The 20,400-nt window shown below is 38.4% G+C and overlaps 1 protein-coding gene across 4 annotated transcripts in view; it reads left to right on the forward strand.

Annotated features, from left to right (window-relative positions):
* Wdfy2 (WD repeat and FYVE domain containing 2) overlaps window positions 1–20,400 on the forward strand; it is a 229,439-nt gene that overhangs the window by 122,177 nt on the left and 86,862 nt on the right. For all 4 annotated transcript variants that reach the window (XM_090342201.1, XM_090342199.1, XM_090342202.1 and 1 more), the window contains exon 2: window positions 13,470–13,537. In XM_090342201.1, the coding sequence (XP_090198327.1) occupies window positions 13,470–13,537 (68 nt within the window). The remainder of the gene's footprint in view (window positions 1–13,469; window positions 13,538–20,400) is intronic.

Below are 20,400 nucleotides of genomic sequence, written 5' to 3' on the forward strand. Positions count from 1 at the left end.
CTAGCGCCCTACTACTTGAGCCGCAACACTACTTCCAGCTTTTTTTCTATGTATGTGGTACCGATGAATTGAACCCAGATCTTTGTGCATGCTAGGCAAGCACTCTACCACTAGGCCAAACTCTCAGCCCTAAATAGAAGGTTCTCTTTTTCTGGTTTCCCTTTGCAGTTAATCAGTTTACTTTCATACTTTTTTGTAAACATAGCTTAAAATTAAGAGAGGTCAAGATGTAATGAGTTATTCCAAAATATAGAAACTTCTGCAGCCAACACAGAAAGAAAACATGATAAGACTCATTTTCATTTCTCTAAACCTTGTACTTTAAAAAAATTTTATTATTGGGGTGATGTACAGAGGAGTTACAGTTACATTCATCAGGTAGTGGGTCTCTTTTTTTTTTTTTTTTTTTTTTTTGTGGGTTGTGGGGCTTGAACTCGGCCTGGGCGCTGTCCCTGGGCTCTTCAGCTAAAGGTTGGCCTGGGCATTGTCCCTGAGCTCTTTAACTCAAGGCTACTACCCTACCCTTGAGCCAAACCCCACTTCCAGCCTTCTAGAGGTTAATTGGAAATAAGAATCTCAGGTCCTTTTGTGCCCAGGCTGGCTTTGAACCCTGGTCCTCATTCTCCTGAGTAGCTAGGATTTACAAGCATGAGCCACCATGCCCAGCAGTACATTACTTCGTCAACACTGTAACCCCTTCCCATGTTTTTTTTTCTCACTTTCCCTTCCCCCATCCTTCCCACTCATCTTGTTTTTCTCTCACCTTCCCCTTTTCAAATAAATAAATGTATATACAATATATATCACATTCAGTATCACATTCAGATACAGTAGCAATATGTGATAAACCCTGGGCACTATCCTTTATCTTTCTCAAGGCTAGCATTCTACCACTTGAGCCACAGCACCATTACTGGCTTTTTTTTGTGTATGTGCTACCAAGGTATTGAACCCAGGATTTCATGCATGCTAGGCAAGTACTCTACCACTAGGCTATGCTCCCAATCCCTGAACCTTGTACTTCGACATATCAAGAAACCTTGGTTCATAGTTGTATACAATAATAAGAAAGATTAAGTGTGGAAGAAAAGTGGTTTTTTTTTTTACCCTTCTTCTTTGAACCAATCCTGGGTCTTGAACTCAGAGCCTGAGCACTGTCCTTAGGCTTTTCTTAACGCCTAATGCTCTACTACTTGAGTCACAGCACCACATCTGGCTTTTTTTTTTTTTCTTCTATGTATGTAGTACCAAGGCGAGCACGCTACCACTAGGCCAATCTTCTGGCCCCAAGTGCTTTGTTTTTATTAGCACTTTTGAATATACATTATGTATCTCAAAAATATGTAGGAAGAATGATTGATTTGAGAGGCTGTTTACTGTGTTGTTTCAAGGTGATAAAGTTTTTCAATCATTTATTCTAAATTACTACTTTATATTGAACTGTAGAGAGTAGCAGCTATTATTCTATGTTTATTTTACTTGGCAGAGTAAAGATTTTTTTCCAGTTGTTTACTTCTTTTGTACAACTATAAAGCATGTCAAACATATTTAAAATTTGTGAGAAATATGATTAGCTTTAGTTACTTCTTAAACATAGTATGAATTGTGAAGGCTTAGGTGGGGTCAATGTAGAAAAAATTGTTCATCCACACTACTAACTTCAGAGACATCTATATACAGTTTTCTTCTTTCTCACTTAGTGCTGGTAACAAAAATATATTGAAAACATTATAGACACAAAAATTTATTTTTTTCTGGCAGGATTATTTTGGTACTACACAAAAATGTGTTACTCTATTTAATTTTGTTAGTGAAAGTTATTTTTTAAAACTAGGTTTGTTCCAGTTCTCCCATGGAGCATTTCTAGTCACCAATGTGACATGAGAGGTAGTACTTAAAAGTGTATTTGTCATGAAATAAAAACATAAGCAGCAAGGAAAAGTGGTGAGTTAATAATGTATGATTGGACTTCTCTTTTATTTGATGAACCCTCCTGTACATTCTTTTTGAAATTCACTCTTTGAGCTCTGTCTAAATGGATTTCATTCTCTATCTTGACCAGGAAGACCAGAGTCTTTCTTTTCTAAAGCTTACTCTCATTTTGGTATTAAGTTGGACACTCTGGACCTCCCAATATTCTAAAGAAGCTCTTCACCTTAAAAACTATTAAAAACTCTCTTATTATTGGGGATCTACAGAATACTTGCTTTCAATAATTTGGTGGTTCGTGCAGCTTTTTTTTTTTTTTTCACCAGTACTGGGGCCTGAACTCAGGGCCTGGGTGCTGTCCTTGAGTTTTCTCAAAGCTAGCACTGTACCACTTGAGCCACATCACCACTTCTGGCGTTTTCTGTATATGTGATACTGGGGAATCGAATCCAGGGTTTCCTGTGTGCTAGCAGAGCACTGTACTATTAGCTCACACTCCCAACCTTCTCCCTCTCCTTAATTCCTTCTTAGAAATGTTTTAGAAACTTTTTTTCCTTTCTGATCCTTGTGTAACCATTTGATGAGTCCAAGACAGGAAAAGACTTAATCCTTAACTACCTGGCCAATTCACCAGATATGCTACTAGAAAGTTTAGGGAGGTTAAACAACCTTAGTCCTTATCTCTTAAGAGAAGAATTGAAGTAAGACATGAACGTAAGTAACGATGTTAGAGAAGTTTATTGGTGAAGAAGAATGTGGAGGAAGAGAATACGTGGCATAGATATGTCATGGAGAAGATGGCATCCTGTCTGTTTTCCTCATCACAGCACTTGGCCCTGGAGAGAGGGTTGGCTTCTGATTGGTGGGTCTTCTTTGTCTTTCCTATAAGGTTGTGATGCCAAAGATGTACTGTCCTATCCTTATTTCTTCATTTATTTGTAGCTCTCTGCCCCTAGTTCATTGTCAGGCAGGTTTTGATTTATCAGTTTTTCCTGCCGTCTGCAAGTTTTGTTGTTGTGGGTGGTGGTGGTAGTGGTGGTGTTTTTTTGCTTTTGTTTTGTTTATTCTGGTCCTGGGGCTTGAACTCAGGGCCTGGGCACTGTCCTGAGCATCTTTGTGCTCACGGCTAGCACTTGAGCCACAGAGCCACTTCCAGCCTTTTCTGTTTATTTGTTACTGAGGAATCTAACTCAGGGCTTCATGAATGCTAGGCAAGCACTCTATCACTAAGTCACATTCCTAGCCCCCATCTGCAAGTTTTATAGGCCTCAATTTCGTGCCAGCTTTTCTACTAACTTGTATCACTTGCTGTATTCTAATATATTAGTAGGGTTCTATGGTAGACTCTCAACTGTTCTTGTTGACACAGATTTTTCTCCTGCCTAACACAAACAAATCTCTCCTGCTGAAGCAATCTTTTGAAAACATCCTCATTGTGTAACTTATGCACATTTGATTCAGAAACTGGCCTTTGTTCTTTCTATCCTGGAATATCAAGTCTAATTCCTTCATCCATTTTGGGTAGGCCTAGAGACCCACTTGGGCCACCAAGAATCATTGTCTAATGTTTGGGGTTTGGTAGACCACATGACCACGAGTATTGCCCCAGCTCAGACAGAATAAAGGCAACAAGTAACAGTTGCCCCTTCCTTCCTTCTCCCCCCACTCCTTTCTTTTTGCCAAATGCTAGAGCACAGTTGAGTCACAGTTCCATTTCCAGACTTTTCTGGGTGATTAATTAGAGATCAGAGTTTCATGGACTTTTCTTCCCAAGTTGGCTTTGAACCATAATCTTCAAATCTCAGCCCTCCTGAGTTGCTAGGATTACAGGCATGAACTACTGGTGCCAGTCCATTTTGAATCTTTAACTCTCATTTCCTGCTAAAGAACAGGAAATATTTCTTGTTTATTTTCTGTTCCTCCTTACCTTTAACCCTGTTGTACTAAAATAAATTCTTGCTAATCCTTGAAGTAGTGAAACTCTTTTCTTTTTTGTAAATTATTCTGAAATGCTTTTCATGAGTTGTATCTTATGGACCTGAGATTTGTATGATAAGCAGAAAATGAGGGAGCCTTCATTCATTCATGAACTAACTCCTGAACATTGGTCCTGTGCCAGCATAGTGCCAGGCTATAGAAATTGTAGTGCAAGGAACCATACCTCCCTACAGTAGGCAAAACCAAGAATATTTAAGTCTGTATCACTCCTCCAGTGATATCAGCTGATTCCTCCTACAGGATGATATTGATGAACACTCCCACACTGCCATATGTTGCGATTGTTTAGGCTCACTTGCCTCAAGGTTTTAAAATTGGTTTGTACTGTTTTTTGTTTTGCTTGTCTCGGGCTTCAAATCAGGCCTTGGGCTTATGAGGTAAGCCCCTTAAGTCATGTCCATGCCCTTTTGCTTTTCACTGGTTTTGGTTGATGTGGTTTATTTTGTTTCGTTTTAAATGGATAGGGTATTTTTTGCTAAGCTGGCCTCACATTGTGATTCTCTTGTCTGGTCTTTGGGGTAGTTGAGCACATAGGTGTGAAATTTGACTCCTGATTCCCTGTTTTAGGTTTCTGCTCACATTCCTTTGGTCTGTAAGGAGCAGTAGCACTGCTGACAACCAAGATTCTGTCAGCTTCTGATCCTGTGATGTGTTGCTCTTGTGGCTGCTGCTTTTTTTGTTCCTCTTCACCTACTGCATCAAGATTTTAGTTTTCTCTTATGTCCCTTCTTCTTTCATGTTTGTTTATTTATTTATTGCCAGTCCTGGGCTTGAGCTCACGGCCTGAGCACTGTCCTTGGGTTTTCTCAAGGCTAGATCTCTACCACTTGAGTCTCAGCACCACTTCTTGCTTTTTTTCTATGTATGTGGTATCGAGGAATCGAACTGGGGTTTTCGTGCATACTAGGGAAGCACTCTACCACTAGGCCAAATTCCAGGCCACATGTATATGTATTTTTGTTGTTGTTGTTGTTGTTGGTTGGGGGCTGGAACTCTGGGCCTGGTTGCTATCCCTGAGCTCCTCAGCTCGAGGCTATTGTCTTACCCCTTGAGCACAGTGCCACTTTCTGTTTTTTAGTGGATAATTAGAGATAAGAGTCTCAAAGATTTTTTAGTGCCTCAGCTGACTTTGAACCTTGATCCTCAAATCTCAGCCTCCTGAGTAGTTGGGGTTACAGGCCCAAGTCACTGCACCTGGCTTGTGTTTTTTTTTTTTTTTGCCAGTCCTGGGCTTGAGCTCAGGGCCTGAGCACTCTCCTTGGACTTTCTCAAGGTTAGAGCTCTACCACTTGAGCCTCAGAACCACTTCTGGCTTTTTTTCTATGTATGTGGTACCGAGGAATTAAACCCTGGTCTTCATGCATGCTAGGCAAGAACTCTACCACTAGGCCAAACTCCCTGCCCCTGTGTATGTACTTTTTAAAGCAGCTCTTCTGGGTTAAGTACTGTGTGATCAAAAATGTATGTATTGGAGGTCTTTTTAAGAGTTAAAGTTAAAACTATTCAAGAATAATACTCCAAAAATGTTTTAAGGGATTTTTTTTTTTTTGTCCCTTAGAGGACAAGCTTGCTCATCATTGTTGATAGTTCACATGATGTGACCTAATGTGTAAGTTACAGTGTGATACTGTTTTTGCTGTCACCTGAAGAGTTCTGAAGGCCTTTTAGAGGATCTTTCTTTTTTTTTCTTTTTCCTTTTTGCCAGTCCTGGGCTTGAGCTCAGGGCCTGAGTACTTGAGCACTGTCCTTGGACCACTTCTGGCTTTTTTTCTATGTATGTGGTACCAAGGAATTGAACCTGGGTGTTTGTGCATGCTAGGCAAGCACTCTACCACTAGGCCAAACTCCTGGCCCTAGATGATACTTTTTTATAAAGGAAGCCATGAATGTGTCACACTGGTGAGAGAAGGAGGGAGGGAGGAAAGGAGGGAATCTAAGAGTTCTAGAGCCACAGCTGTGCAGGATAGGAAGCTGTGCTTAAACATTAGCCACTGAGTTAAATTACAGCTCAAGAAAACAAAACATAAAAGCAAGCCTGCAATGCAAGGACAGAATTTAGAGATCAAGGATAGTGCTTATTACTAAGAAAACTTGTCAGAACTAAAGACTGTGGGACATCTTTCATACAGGGCTCTTCCAATAATTGCAATTATTTTGTATTTGTCATATTTATACCTGGTTGGTGGGTCCCTTTAGCTTCATTTTGAGGCTCTGTTTTATCTACTTAAAAAGCAATGAAAAGGTTACTCTAAATTGTGAAGACTTTCACAGCCTTTGGATTAAGAGACACGTAAAACCCCCAATGGGAAACAGCGGTCACAGACATACCTTGCTGACTGCCTGACTGCTCGTGACCAAAGGGGCTGTAAACAATTTTTTTTTCCAGTTGTGGGGCTGTCCTTGGACATATCTCAAGGCTAGAGCTCTACCACTTAAGCCACAGCACCACTTTCAGCTTTTTTTCTGTGTATGTGGTACTGAGGAATCGAACCCGGGTCTTCGTGCATGCTAGGCAAGCACTCTACCACTAGGCCAAACTCCTGGCTGTAAACAATTTTTAAGAGTAGGGATGACTAGCTTTGGTGACTGGCAACATCTTTATGTAGTTACTTAAAGATAATACAAATAAAAATTAAAAGCAGAAAAATAAACGATTAGGGATGACCAAAAAGCTACAGTTATTGAGATGTAAAACAGTGTACCTCTTCTCTTGCTCCTACTTACATTGATTTTTTTGTGGATTGATGCTTTACAGAGGCAGGTGGGGAGGAGCTGGGGATCCAGGTATGTGTGTGACTCAGCAGAGTTGTTTAGGTCTATTGTAGTGGGATCCTTGATGGGAGATAAGAGCTGCCTGGCAGACTGGACCAGAGGCTGGACACTATCCAGCTTGAGCCTGGCTGTCTTAACGCATAGGCAGTTTCCATACAGTAGCTTCTTTTCCATGGAGAAGAAATCTTGGATACCAAGGACACACAAGGCATTGTGAAAAGACTGGGTTTCTTTTACTTTATGAGATCAAATGAATTTACTGGAAGTACCACAATATTGCAGAAATCCAGTAATCATAGAGAAATAGCTTTTTTGATGTTAATCTTTCAAGTATATTTTCTAAGAATCTCTGCAACATTCTCTGGATTTGAAATATTTTTTCCTCCTTAAAGTAGTCATTAAATACTAAAAGGGGGGGCATTGACATCCTATTATTTGAACTTTTTCTGTCGTTAGGAATAGGTCATTTCTGTTGGTGTTGATCACGCATTGTATGTGTGACATGTTCCCTGGAAATCCATGATCCTCAAACACAGTGGGTTCCACCCCTTACCCTCCACCCCAACACAAGTTACTTGGTAATGGCAAAAAAAACAATTGTCCTCTGAGGAATGAAGCTCATTGCTATGGTAACTCATTCTGGGGCACATTTCTAAAAGCCTGAATTTCACCACAGATAGACTCCCTGTTTTATTTTATTCAGTAGCTTAGCAACCTATGGAATGGTGTTTGTTGCTACCCACAACCGTCCTTTTCTCTAAGAAAAGTGACCTGTATGGGTAATATTGTATAATGGGTGTGTTTTTATTGGGAACTTGTCTTGATTCTTCGGTCTGCTCCTGATTACCTTGCTTCCTGGACCAAAAACCAAGACATAGTCTTGTGTTTGGTGGTCCACCGCATGATTTTCTATACACTATTGACTGATGCTATTCAGGAAGTTTTTTTTTTCCCCCTCTGGTTTCTTTTCTTTTTCACGGATCTGCTATTAGGTACTGTGATTCTAAAAATCTTAATTTCAGCTCTGATCACACCTCTGAGCTGCAGACAGCAATTCACTCCATGAGAATCCTGAGGGAATTATTCTTTTTGTTATTGTTGCCAGTCCTGGCAACCTGGACACTTCCCTGCCTTAACCTTTACTTTGTATGTTCTGTATCCTGTTTGCTTCCTTCATGAACCATGCACTACCTAAGAAAAGAGCTGCCACTTGTTTGTCTTTGTGTTTCTAGGACCTCATTTTTATCTGTTGAAATGTGAGCACCATATCCAGTATACTATAAGAGTATGCTCTTTCCACAACAGCCAGACTACTGAACTGATTGAAGCCCACTGTAGGGAACCTTGTTTTGTTTATGAGATGAGAGCTGCCTCTCTCCAAACTCACCCAGGGCCCTTTTTTTTCCTCCTTAGTGCTAGATACTTGGAGGAAAGGAGGAAGAGTCAAGTAGAGGGATTCTAGCCAGTGAAATATGATCAGCCCTGTTGGGTTCCTGAGGACCTGGGTTTCCTGTGCTGGATGAATGGGCACTTGCAGATATGCATTTTCCCTCTCCAGCACACTCATTAAGTACCTGTCTCTGTCTCTGTGTGTGCCCCTCTCACTGTCTCTCTGTGTCTCCTCCCTCACCCCACCACTAGTTGTGGGGCTTGAATTCCAGACCCGGGTACTCTCTCTGAGTGTTTTTTGCTCAGGTCTACTAGCACTCTACCATGTTGAACCACAGCTTCGCTTCTGGTTTTCTGGTGGTTAATTGGAGACAAGAGTCTCATGGACTTTCCTACTTGAGCTGGCTTCAGTTTGGGATCCTCAGATAATATAGCTCCTTATTAGCTGGGATTGCATATGTGAGCCACCAGTGCCCAGATAGGAAAATGTTTTTATTTACCATTAAAAGTGTGTGTGTGTGTGTGTGTGTGTGTGTGTGTGTGTGTGTTAGAATAATCTTCAGAAGAAATAAACTTTTAGGTCTTATATAATGAAATTTACATTTTATCAGGAAATCCCTAGCCATCTAAACAGGGTTCTTTTTCTTTTTTAAGCTGCTATCGTAAGAGATTTTTTTTTTAATATTATGTAATTTTTTTTAGATGTCAAATTTCTCAACTAAGTACTCTCAGTGCAAGTTAGTGTAAGGAAAGCAGTATATTTGGTGAAGCAAATCCTATTTGATAGGATATTCTAAGGTTCCAATGTATATTTTAAGGTGTTTAGGTGTTAGAAATGCCTTTACTATTAGAAACATAGATTTGCTGATCTTGTTCCTTTCAAGTTTGCTTAATTTATTTTCTTGCTTTAGTAGAGTTCTTCTTCCCCTCCTCTTTTGGCGGATCTTCAGAGTATTTTTTTTTTTAATGTACAATCGTCTCATCTGCAAATCGAAGTAATTTTATTTGTTCCATTCAAGTTTGGATGTCATTAGTTCTTTTATTTATTTAATTGCTCTAGGACTTCCAGTGATATTGGGTAGCAGTAGTGACTGTTGACCATTCTATATTCCTGATTTTTAGGGAAATAGCTTCCTTTCTTTTTTTAAAAAAAATAGTATTTTATTGTCGGGGTGATACACAGAGGTGTTACAGTTACATTCATCAGGTAGTGGGTATATTACTTCTTGAACACTGATACCCCTTCCCATGTTTTGAAGGGAAGGAGAAAAACAAGATGATTGAGAGTGTGTGGGAGGGAGTGAAAGTGGGGGAAATCAATTTCACTACTGAATATGCTATTCACTGAGGAATTTTCTTGAATGAACTATATAAGATTATAGAAATTTCCTTAAATATTGTATTTTGAAGGAAAATGTTGAATTTCATCATATGTATTTTCTTCAGATGTGTGTGTGTGCACACATGTTTGCTTTATTCTACTGTACTGGTTTATATTGATTAATTTTCTTATTTAGAACTTTCTTTGCATTTTTGAAGAATCCTGTTTTGTCATGTTCAGTACTTTCACTGTGCTATGCAAGTTAACCTCCCAGTATTTTATTTAGGAGTATTGCATGTATATTCATAAGAATATGAGTTTGTGATTTTCTTGTGTTATCTTTCTCTAGCTTTGGTACCAGGTAATACTGTACTTGTATAATATGTAGTTAAGTATTCTTTTCTTTTCTGTTCTTTGGTAATTGTATAGGACTTTTATCAATTCTTTATATATTTGGTTGGCCTTACCAATAAAGCTCTTTTGGTCCTGCAAATTTCTTTCTTGGAAGATTTTAAAAATTATATATGTATGTATATGTATATATTTTTCTTACTTGCTGTAGGACTATTGAGGTTATCTATTTCTTCTTGACTTTATATACATATATATATATATAATGTTTCTAGTAGTTTATCCATTTAAGCTAGATTATCTAAATGTCAGATATCTACATTTTCTCAGAATTGTTTTGATTTTTGTAAGTTGAGAAGTGGAATCATGACTTGATACCTTTACAAAGAAATGATTTGGTTTCATAGATTTTCTCCATTGGCTTTCTATTCTGTATTTTCTTATTTATTTATTTTTGTCAGTCATGGGGCTGGCTTGAACATGGCCTGGGTACTGTTCCGGGGCTCTTGAGCTCAAGGCTACTGCCCTTGATCCAAGCCACAGTTCCCAGTTTTCTAGAGGTTAATTAGAGACAAGAATCTCAGGTTCTTTTGTGCCTGAGCTGGCTTTGAACTTTGATCCTCAGATCTCAGCCTCCTGAGTAGCTAGGATTATAGGTGTGAGCCACCTCGCCCTTTTTATTTCCTTCCTTTTGTTGGTTTTGGGTTTATTTTGCTCTTTTTTTTTTCTAATATTTTAAGATTGAAGGGTGCAGAGCATGGCCTAGTGGTAGAGTGTTTACCTAACATGCATGAAGCTCCAGGTTTGATTCCTTGGAACCACATACACAGAAAAAAGCCCAAAAGTGGTGCTGTGGCTCCACTTGTGGCTAGCCTTGAGGAAGCCCAAGGACAATGTTCAGGCCCTGAGTTCAGTAGTTAATCTGGTAGAGAAGCATTCTGCTTTAATGTTTTCCATGCTATCACTTCTGTTTTTATTTTTATTTATTTATTTATTTATTTTTGCTAATCCTGTGGCTTCACCTCAGGGCCTGGGCACTGTCCTGGTCTCTCAAAGCTAGTGCTCTACCATTTGAACCACAGCACCATTTCTGGCTTTTTCTGTGTATGTGGTACTGAGGAATCAAACCCAGGGCTTCTTGCATTCTAGGCAAGTACTCTACCACTAGGCCATGCTTCTGGCTCTGATTCTTATTGAAATAATAATATTAATATTTCAATGTTGTACTAACATCCATAATAAAAAGAACTTATTTAGGAGAAAGAATAGAGATATGTATGAATGGTGTCAATACAGTTAGTTCTTATAATTTAGTAAAGACAAGAGATTAGGATAGTTGACAGAAAATATGGATATTTAAATGTAGTTAAAGTGACATGCATACCCACTTCATTATAACTTGTGGCTTTGCAGAGAAAATGGTATTTCTTTCTTGTTCTGTAGTTGCCTAGGTCTTTTTTATTCCTGCTACTTATTTATAGGGGCCTCATTCATTAGCTCAAGGGAGGAAGTGTCTAACACAGTTTAAAACTTAATTCACTTAAATAGCATCAGTAGGTAGTGTTAAGCTCTTTCTGAGAAAAACACTCAATCTCAGTCTTTAACTCTCATTTCCTGCATGAGGAGCAGGAAATGTTTCTGTCTCCTTTCCTCTCTATTTTAACCTGTTATCTTAAAATAAATTCTTGCTAAAATCTTAAAAAAAGAAAAAATGCTTAATCTCTTTATATGTTTTTTTACTCAAGGGTGGTTTAAGAGTGTAGGGAATATAGATTCCCAGCACTTTTGAAATGAGAAGTTGACAGTTACCCTCAGTTTGGCATACTTTTATTTATTCCTTCTGGTCTCTGGAAGTAATGACCACAAGTCTCCTGGTTGTGTTTATCTTAGGGGAATATGCTGATGATATCCATCTCATATTCTGGTCCTTCTAGTCTGTCAGTCTCTGATGGTATACCCCATATTGTTGTCTTTGTCTTTGTCTTGCTGCACTCTCCTGAGACCCTTTTCTCTATCTAGCCTGTTGGTTTGGGATTTAAGCTAGCCTTTGTTGTGGGATCATCCTATTCCATAGTGAAGTTCCTTATCTGGGGCTATATATGATATGTCAGAAAATTTAAGAGATTACCATGGCTTGGCTATGTTTGGAAAAATTTCCCTTCAAGCCAGTGTGGTGGCTCATGCCTGTAATCCTAGCTACTCAGGAGGCTGAGATCTGTGGATCAAGGTTCAAAGCTAGCCTGGGCACAAAAGGACCGAGACTCTTATCTCCAATTAACTTCTAGAAAAATGAGAAGTGGGGCTTGACTCTTGGGCCTAGGAGTAGGGCAGTAGCCTTGAGCTGAAGAGCTTAGGGACAGTGCCTAGACCCAGAGTTCAAGCCCCACAATCAACGAAAACAAAACAAAACAATTTAAAATGTAATGAAAATAGCTTTCAAACATAGTTATGATCAAACGTGTGTGTATGTATATATATATATATATAAGTATATACATATATATATATGTGAGGATGACACAAATTTTATGTGTACTGAAGCCTTAAACTTAAGGAAAATAGAATTTTTGGAGAGGTATACAATAAGCACATATATATATTTAAAGATTTTAACACTGATTTTTACATCATATTTCAAATGTCATGTTTAACAAACAAGTATTCAAGAAGAGAATCTCAGTCCGGGTGGCTCAAGCCTGTAGTCCTATCTACTCTGGAGGCTGAGAATCTGACAAGATCAAGGTCAACAACAGGCCAGACGCAAAAGGACCTGAGACTCTTATCTGGAATTAACCTCTAGAAAAAATGGGAAGTAGGGCTTGGCTCAAGGGTATGGTTGTAGCCTTGAGCTGAAGAGCTCAGGGACAGTGCCCTGACCAAGTTCAAGCCCCATGACCTCAAAAAAACAAAAAGAGAGAGAGAGAGAGAAAAAGAGAAGGGAATCTGTATATGCAATCACTGGCACATAGATTTTAGAACGTAATTAAATTTAAGCTGAGCGTTTATATGTCATAGATACTATTAATCTATAATCTATATAATAAAATATTGCCTATAGATTATATATCATAGATTTTTATGTCTATGTAGTTATGCTTAGATTTCCAAAACCATGTCCAAAAACTTGGGTACCTGAATATTAAGTCATCGCTCTTGTACTGTTTGGACCTAATATCCACATATTAAGAAGACCATGCACCTTTTGTTCCTTTGGTCTAGACTTATCTCACTCAACATGATTCTCTCTAGTTTCATCCACTTCCCAGTTAATACCATTATTTTATCTTGTCTGTTGTCTATGTAGAATTCCAGTGTGTGTGTGTGTGTGTGTGTGTGTGTGTGTGTGTGTGTGTGTGTGTGTATCATATTTTTTGTATCTATTCATCTGTAATAGGCATCTGGGCTGTTTCCATCGCTTGGCTATTATGAATAGTGCAAAGATGAACATGGCTGAGCAGGTGTCCTTATCATATCCTAGGTTATAATGCTCAGGGTAGATGCCTAGGAGTAGTGGTATGGTGGAATCATAGGGAAGGTCTATTTTCAGTTAAGAAACCTCGAAACTGCCTTCAGTTTTAATGTACAAAAATGTTGTGAATGTACACATATGTTGTGTATAATTAAGACATTTGGTATACATAATGTTTCTCACTATTTTCCCATGACCAAAAATTCTGTGATTTAATCTATACATATTCATCTGTTGCAGGACAGTTCGTGTTTGGTTAAAGAGAGACAGCGGACAGTATTGGCCAAGCATATACCATGCAATGCCTTGTAAGTATCAGGGTCTCTGTCTGAAAAACCAAGCCTGTAGCCCAACTCCCCTTGTTTCCTCATTGCCTTCTCTGTATCTTCTTTTGAAGGGAAAACTGAAGGTTGAAAATCTCATAATCTAAAGTATCATACTAAGTCATGTTAGATTTTCTAAGGTTCTTTCTATGAAATAGAAAAATATTCTGAAACTGAGTATATTCATAGTAATTGAATAAGATTAATGGGAGAAGAGCTACAGCACATAGGCTGTGTGATTACAGCAGTCTTTCTCTTGTTCCAACTTTTTGTTCAATGATTTGGAAAGTATGTCCTTAGACAATACAAAATTTTGTCCTATGATTACATTTCTGAAGTAAATTTGTCCTTGCATTATACTTAGAGCATTTAAATTCAAGGCATTCAGCATTGAGCATTCAGTTCTCAAAAGGATTTCTTCAGGATTAAAACCTTCTAATTAGAAGTGGATTTCATTTTCCCAAGATCTTATCAGAGAAGTGTGTCTTTGCACTGATTGACAAATTATGAATCTTACAAATAGACTTAAAAAAGAAAGCATTTCTAAGGCTGTTTTCCTGGTAGATATTTCTTTGTAGATGATGAACTGACCACCCAAATTAGGAAATTTGCTTTATTCAAATATTTTTTCTTGAAAATTAATAAAGTTTGGGATTCTGTTCTATGTTTGCTTTAGTCTAAAGTAATTGCTTAAAAGCAATCTATAAGACTGGGAATTTGGCCTAGTGATAGAAGGCTTGCCTAGCATGCATGAAGACCCAGGTTTGATTCCTCAGTACCACATACATAAAAAAGCTAGAAGTGGTACTGTGGGCTCACGTGGTAGAGCGCTGGCCTTGAGGAAAGCCCAAGGACAGTGCTCAGGCCCTAAGTTTAAGCCCCAGGACTGGCAAAAAAAAAAAAAAAAAAAAAAAAAAAAAGCAATCTTTAGTGGGAAGGAGCGTGCTGGAAGAATATCAATTCTGAACTTCAAACATATAAGCAGTAGTAATAAAAAATAGCTTGGTACTGGTACTAGCGTAGGTCTGAGGACCAGTAGAATAGAATAGAGGACCCAAAAAGCAACCCACAGACTTGTAGCCACCTAGTATTTGATAAAGGTGTTGAAAATACAGGATGGAAGACAAATAGCCTCTTCAACAAATGGTGCTGGCAGTATTGGCTGTACATATGCAGAAAACTGAAGCTAGATCCTTACATATCCCCCTGCACCAGAATCAATTCCAAATGGATCAAAGACCTGAAAGTCAGACCAGACACCCTAATAATGTAACAGGAAGGAATAGGGGAAAACACTAGGGCTCCTTGGCACAGGTTGGAACTTCCTAAGTAAACATCCAGTGTCACATCAAATCAAAAAACAACTGAATAAATGGGATTGCATCAAAGTCAAGAGTTTCTGTATGGACATAGCTATCAAGTAAATATAAAGACCAAAGAAAGGGAGGTCTTTACTAGCTATACATCAGACAAGGGCCTCATATCTAAAAGTTGCTTAGAGCTCAAAAAGTTAAATCCCTCCAAAACAAATCCGCAAAGAAACAACAACTCAATTAGCAAATGGGCTAAGACTTCAAGGTAAAGTAAGAATGACCAATGTACACATGTTCAACATTGCTGGCCATACAAGAAATACAAATCAAAACAACTGTCCAGTTGGAATGACCATTATCAAGAAAATTAACAATAACATGTTGGCAGGGATGTGGTCAAAGGGAATGCCAACACAATGTTGGTGGGAATATAAACTTGTTCAACCACTCTGGAAAGCAGTATGGAGGATCCTTAAAAGAATGCACATAGAGCTTACTTGTGAATCAGTAATCCTACTCATGGACATATATCTACCTGACCACAAACCAGATCACACAAAAGCTATCAGCACAACTATGTTCATTACAGCATTGTTTACCATAGCTAAGATATGGAATCAACCCAGATGCCCCTTGGTGGACAAATGAATCAAGAAAATGTACATGTATGTGTGTGTATACACACACACACAAATATATATATATACATATATATGTATATATATATATCATAGTTCTATGCTTCTGTCAGAAAGAATGATTTGGCTCATTCATAAGGAAATGGAAAAACTTGGAAAATTTTATATTAACTGATTTATGCCAGAGCAAAAGAAGCACAGCTTGCATGGTTTCCTTCATTTGTAGTAATTAGAATGTGCCTATAAATGTACGATGAAATACAAGGTATAGTAAAAGACAAAAATTATACTTGACTTGATAAATTAAATGGGACTCTAAACATTTACACAGTGAGACTAAAGGAGGATAGTCTTAGGAGAGGATCACAAGGCTCAATAGCTATGTGGGTATGGCCATATAAAAGGATGCTTATTGAAATAAACTCCAAGAAATGGAAGTAAGAGTTTTTTGGGTTTTTTTTTTGTTGTTGTTGTTACATTTTGTGTTTTTAACTTTATCCCATTTGGGTAGGGTAAGGGGAAGTATAGGAATGGTTTGTGAAGGGTGAATACAGCAAGGATACTTACTAGACACTATGTTGAAAATGAACTATACAACTTGTAGGGGAGGGAGGTTATGAGAGAAAGACTAGGAGAACACAAGGGAAGAAGTGACACTGTTCAAAAAGTATCAATTTCTGACTTACATAACTGCAGCCTCCCTGTGTATCACCTTAACAAAAATTAAAAAAAAATAATTGCTTAAACTTGGGATATTGTTCTAAACATTTGCTTTAATCTTCCACCCTGTGAACTCTTTTTTTTTTTTTTTTTTTGCCAGTCCTGGGCTTGAGCTCAGGGCCTGAGCACTGTCCTTGGACTTTCTCAAGGCTAGAGCCTCAGCACCACTTCCGGCTTTTTTCTATGTATGTGGTACCGAGGAATCGAACCCGGGTCTTCATGCATGCTAGGCAAGCCCTTTAACCACTAGGCCAAACTCCCGGCCCCCACCCTGTGAACTCTTAATTAAAACTAATATTCTCAAAAAATTGGACCGGGAGTTTGGCCTAGTGGTAGAGTGCTTGCCTAACATGTGTGCAGACCCGGGTTCCATTCCTCCATAGCACACACATAGAAAAAAGCCAGAAATGGTGCTGTGGCTCAAGTGGTAGAGCTCTAGCCTTGAGAAAGCCCAAGAGTCCAAGGACAGTGCCCAAGCCCTGAGTTCAAGGCCCAGGACTGGCAAAAAAAAAAAAAAATCTCCCAGGTTTACTGTTTGGACACCTCATCCTTTGAAAGAAGTATATCTTAACTTTCAAAGATCTATGTTAAATTACAGATATGATTAAATTTATGCCTCTGGCAAAAGAATACTATAATGAAATTTTGTCTGTTTATAAATTATTGAGGATACAAGAGTTTCAGTGATTTTCAAAATATCTTTGAGGCTTTACTTGGCTTTAGAATTTTGTCATAAATAGCTTGGTAACCATAAAGCTCAATCAAATATTTAACTTTTTGTCTGTGATGAGGAAACTTCTTGAAATTGTAAGCATTCTTTATCTACTGAGCTTCTAATAGACACTGTGACAGGTTATTGTCCCAACATTACAGGATCAAAAAATCGATCATGTCAGTGACTGATGAGGGTTTAGAGAAATAGAAAAAGAGTTCACTGTTTTGTTTTTTTTTAACTGTATTTGCGGGTCATAGGACTTGAAGTCTGGGTGTTGTCCCTGAGCTCTTCAGCTCAAGACTACTACCCTATCCCGTGAGCCCCATCGCTACTTCCCGTTTTCTGGTGGTTAATTGGAGATAAGAATTTTATGGCTTTTTCTACCCAGGCTGGCTTTGAAAGCACCATCCTCAGGTCTCATCCTCTTGAGTAGATATGATAACAGGCATGAGCCACCATTCCCGGCTTGTATTTTTTTTTTAATTAAAAGATTTTTATTAACACTGGCTTCCTGTTTTTTGTTGTTGTTGGTCATGGGGCTTGAACTCTGGGCCTGTGTGCTGTCCCTGAGTTCTTCAGCTCAAGTCTACCACCCTACCCCTAGAGCCACAGCACCACTTCTGGTTCTGGTTTTCTAGTGGCTAATTGGAGTTAAGAGTCTCAGTTTTTAGTGCCTGGGCTGGCTTTGAATCAGGTTCCTCAGATTTCAGCCTCCTGCGTAGCTAGGATTACAAGCGTGAGCCACAACACCCGGCTTGTATTTTTTTATTTTTATTTTCTTTTTTTTATATTTTTTATTGTAATTAATAAAAGGGTTACATGATATTTGCCAGATAGAAGGTGCATTAATTCACATACATTGGTACCCTTTCACATGTCTTGGCCCCATTACCCTCCCCCATCCCCCCATCTTGTTTTCCCTTCCCTATCTTGTATTTTTTTATTAAAAGATTTTTTTTTACTAACACTGCTTTTTTTTTCTTTTTTCCCTATGTATGTGGTACCGAGGAATCGAACCTGGGTCTTAATGCATGCTAGGCAAGCACTGTACCACTAGGCCAAACTCCCAGCCCTTGACACTGCTTTATTTCAGATGTCAAGTTTAGCAAACAAATATTCAAGAATGATTTCTCTATATGCAGTCACTGGAACATAAATTTAAGAACAAAACTAAAATTAAGCTGTCTTTGTCATAGCTACATATTGATCTATATAATATATCAGTATGTCTATAGAATATATGTCCCATCATAGACTTGTCTATATAGTTTAAAGTGATATAATCGAGTTTTTTTCCCCCTGGTGTTCTTCATCAAATTTATCACATCTAACAATAAGGAAGAAGGTCTGTAATCCAGCAAGTTGAGGTTGGGCCCAGAGATCTATAGCTCTTGACTATATAAATGGATGAAAAGCAGACCTGGACAAATATGATAGAGAGTTAGGGGTAGCAAACCAGAAGTTTTTTGAAATGGACATTATTAGAAACCTCATGAAGACATAAAGTCTATAGAATTTATTGTCTATTCCTTTCCCTAAATATGTATTCCTACATATACATATTAATGCCACTTTTTCATATATTTTTCATTGTAATTAATAGAAGGGTTACATTATATTCACCAGATAGAAGGTGCATTAATTCACATACATGTCTTGGTCCCCATTTCTCTCCTCCCTACCCCCACCCCTCATCTTGTTTTCCCCCCTTCCCTATCCAATTTCAAATAACCAAATACAAATATATCCAATATATCAGATAACAAAGTGAGATACTGTAACAATATGAGATAACCAAGGGACATTAAAAGAGATGAGAGATAACATAGTACATTAAGGACAACAATCACTCATTATATGGCTTTTGTTTTTATATCCTAGAGGTCCTTTCATTTAGCGTCATACTATATGGCCTTATGTATCTAGGTTTTGCTCTATTGCAAATTCTTCTATGAGAGCCCAAGGTTTCTACTGATTATGACAAATGAGGGAAACCATTGAGCCTATGTTCCTATGAGTCTGGTTTACTTCACTTAATATGATTTTTTCTAAGTCTTTCCATTTCCTAACAAATGGGGCGATGTCATTCTTTCTGACAGCAGCATAGAATTCCATTGTGTACAAATACCACATCTTGTTGATCCACTCATCAACTGAGGGACATCTGGGTTGGTTCCATATCTTTGCTATGGTAAATAGTGCTTCAGTGAACATCATTGTGCTAGTGGATTTAATATGTCCTTGTTTCTGGACAGTTGGGTAAATGCCTAGAAGTGGAATTGCTGTGTCATAGGGGAGCTCTATGTTTAGTCTTTTGAGGAACTGCCATACTGCTTTCCATAGTGGTTGAACAAGTTTGCACTTCCACCAACAGTGTAGTAATGATCCCTCCTGGCCACATCCCCTCCAGGATCATTTCAAGCACTGAAATGGAAATGGCAATAAGAGACCTTCCACCTAAGAAAAGCCCAGGGCCAGTGGATTCACAGCTGAATTCTATATGGTCTTCAAAGCCGAGTTCACACCAATACTCCTCAAGCTCTTCAACGAAATTGAAAATAAAAGCACTTTACCAAACTCATTCTATGAATCCAGTATAACCCTCATCCCCAAACCAGACAGAACTATAGACCCTTTCTTTGATGAACATCAATGCAAAACTTCTCAACAAAATACTGGCCAACTGTCTACAACAACTCATTAAAAAAATTATACACTATGATCAAACAGGATTCATCACAGGGAGGCAAAGCTGGTTCAACACACAGAAATCAATTAATATAATTCAACACATCAGCTGAAGCAAGGACAAAATTCACATGATTGTCTCAATAGATGCAGAAAAGGCTTTTGACAAGATCCAACACCCCTTTATGTTAAAAGCTCTGGAGAAACTAGGAATCCATGGAACATTCCTCAATATAATAAAGGCTGTGTATGACAAGCCCACAGCTAGTATTATACTTAATGGCAAAAAGCTAAAGCCATTCCCTCTAAAATCAGTAACAAGACAAGGATGCCCACTCTCTCCACTCCTCTTTAACATAGTACTAGAATTCCTAGCCAGTGCAATAAGGCAAGAAGCAAGCATAAAGGGGATCCAAATAGGGAAAGAGGTAGTGAAACTTTCCCTCTTTGCAGATGACATGATTCTGTATTTAAAGAACCCTATAGACTGTACTCCCAAGCAGCTTGAGCTGATTCAAAACTTTGGCGCAAGGTAACAGGGTATAAAATTAACCCTCAAAAATCAACTGCCTTCCTCTATGCCAACAATGAGAGGAACGAGGCAACAATCAGGAAAACAAATCCTTTTGCAAGACCTCAAAGAAAATAAAGTACTAGGAATTAACTAAGAATGTAAAGGACCTTTGTGGTGAAAAGTTTAAAACCCTGAAAAAGGAAATTAAAGCAGAACTGAGGAAATGGAAAAACCTTCCATGCTCCTGGATTGGAAGAATC

This window comes from Megascapheus bottae, chromosome 11 (genome assembly GCF_031878675.1).
Source record: "Megascapheus bottae isolate mThoBot1 chromosome 11, mThoBot2.hap1, whole genome shotgun sequence".
In the NCBI taxonomy this organism is placed as follows: Eukaryota; Metazoa; Chordata; class Mammalia; order Rodentia; family Geomyidae; genus Megascapheus; species Megascapheus bottae.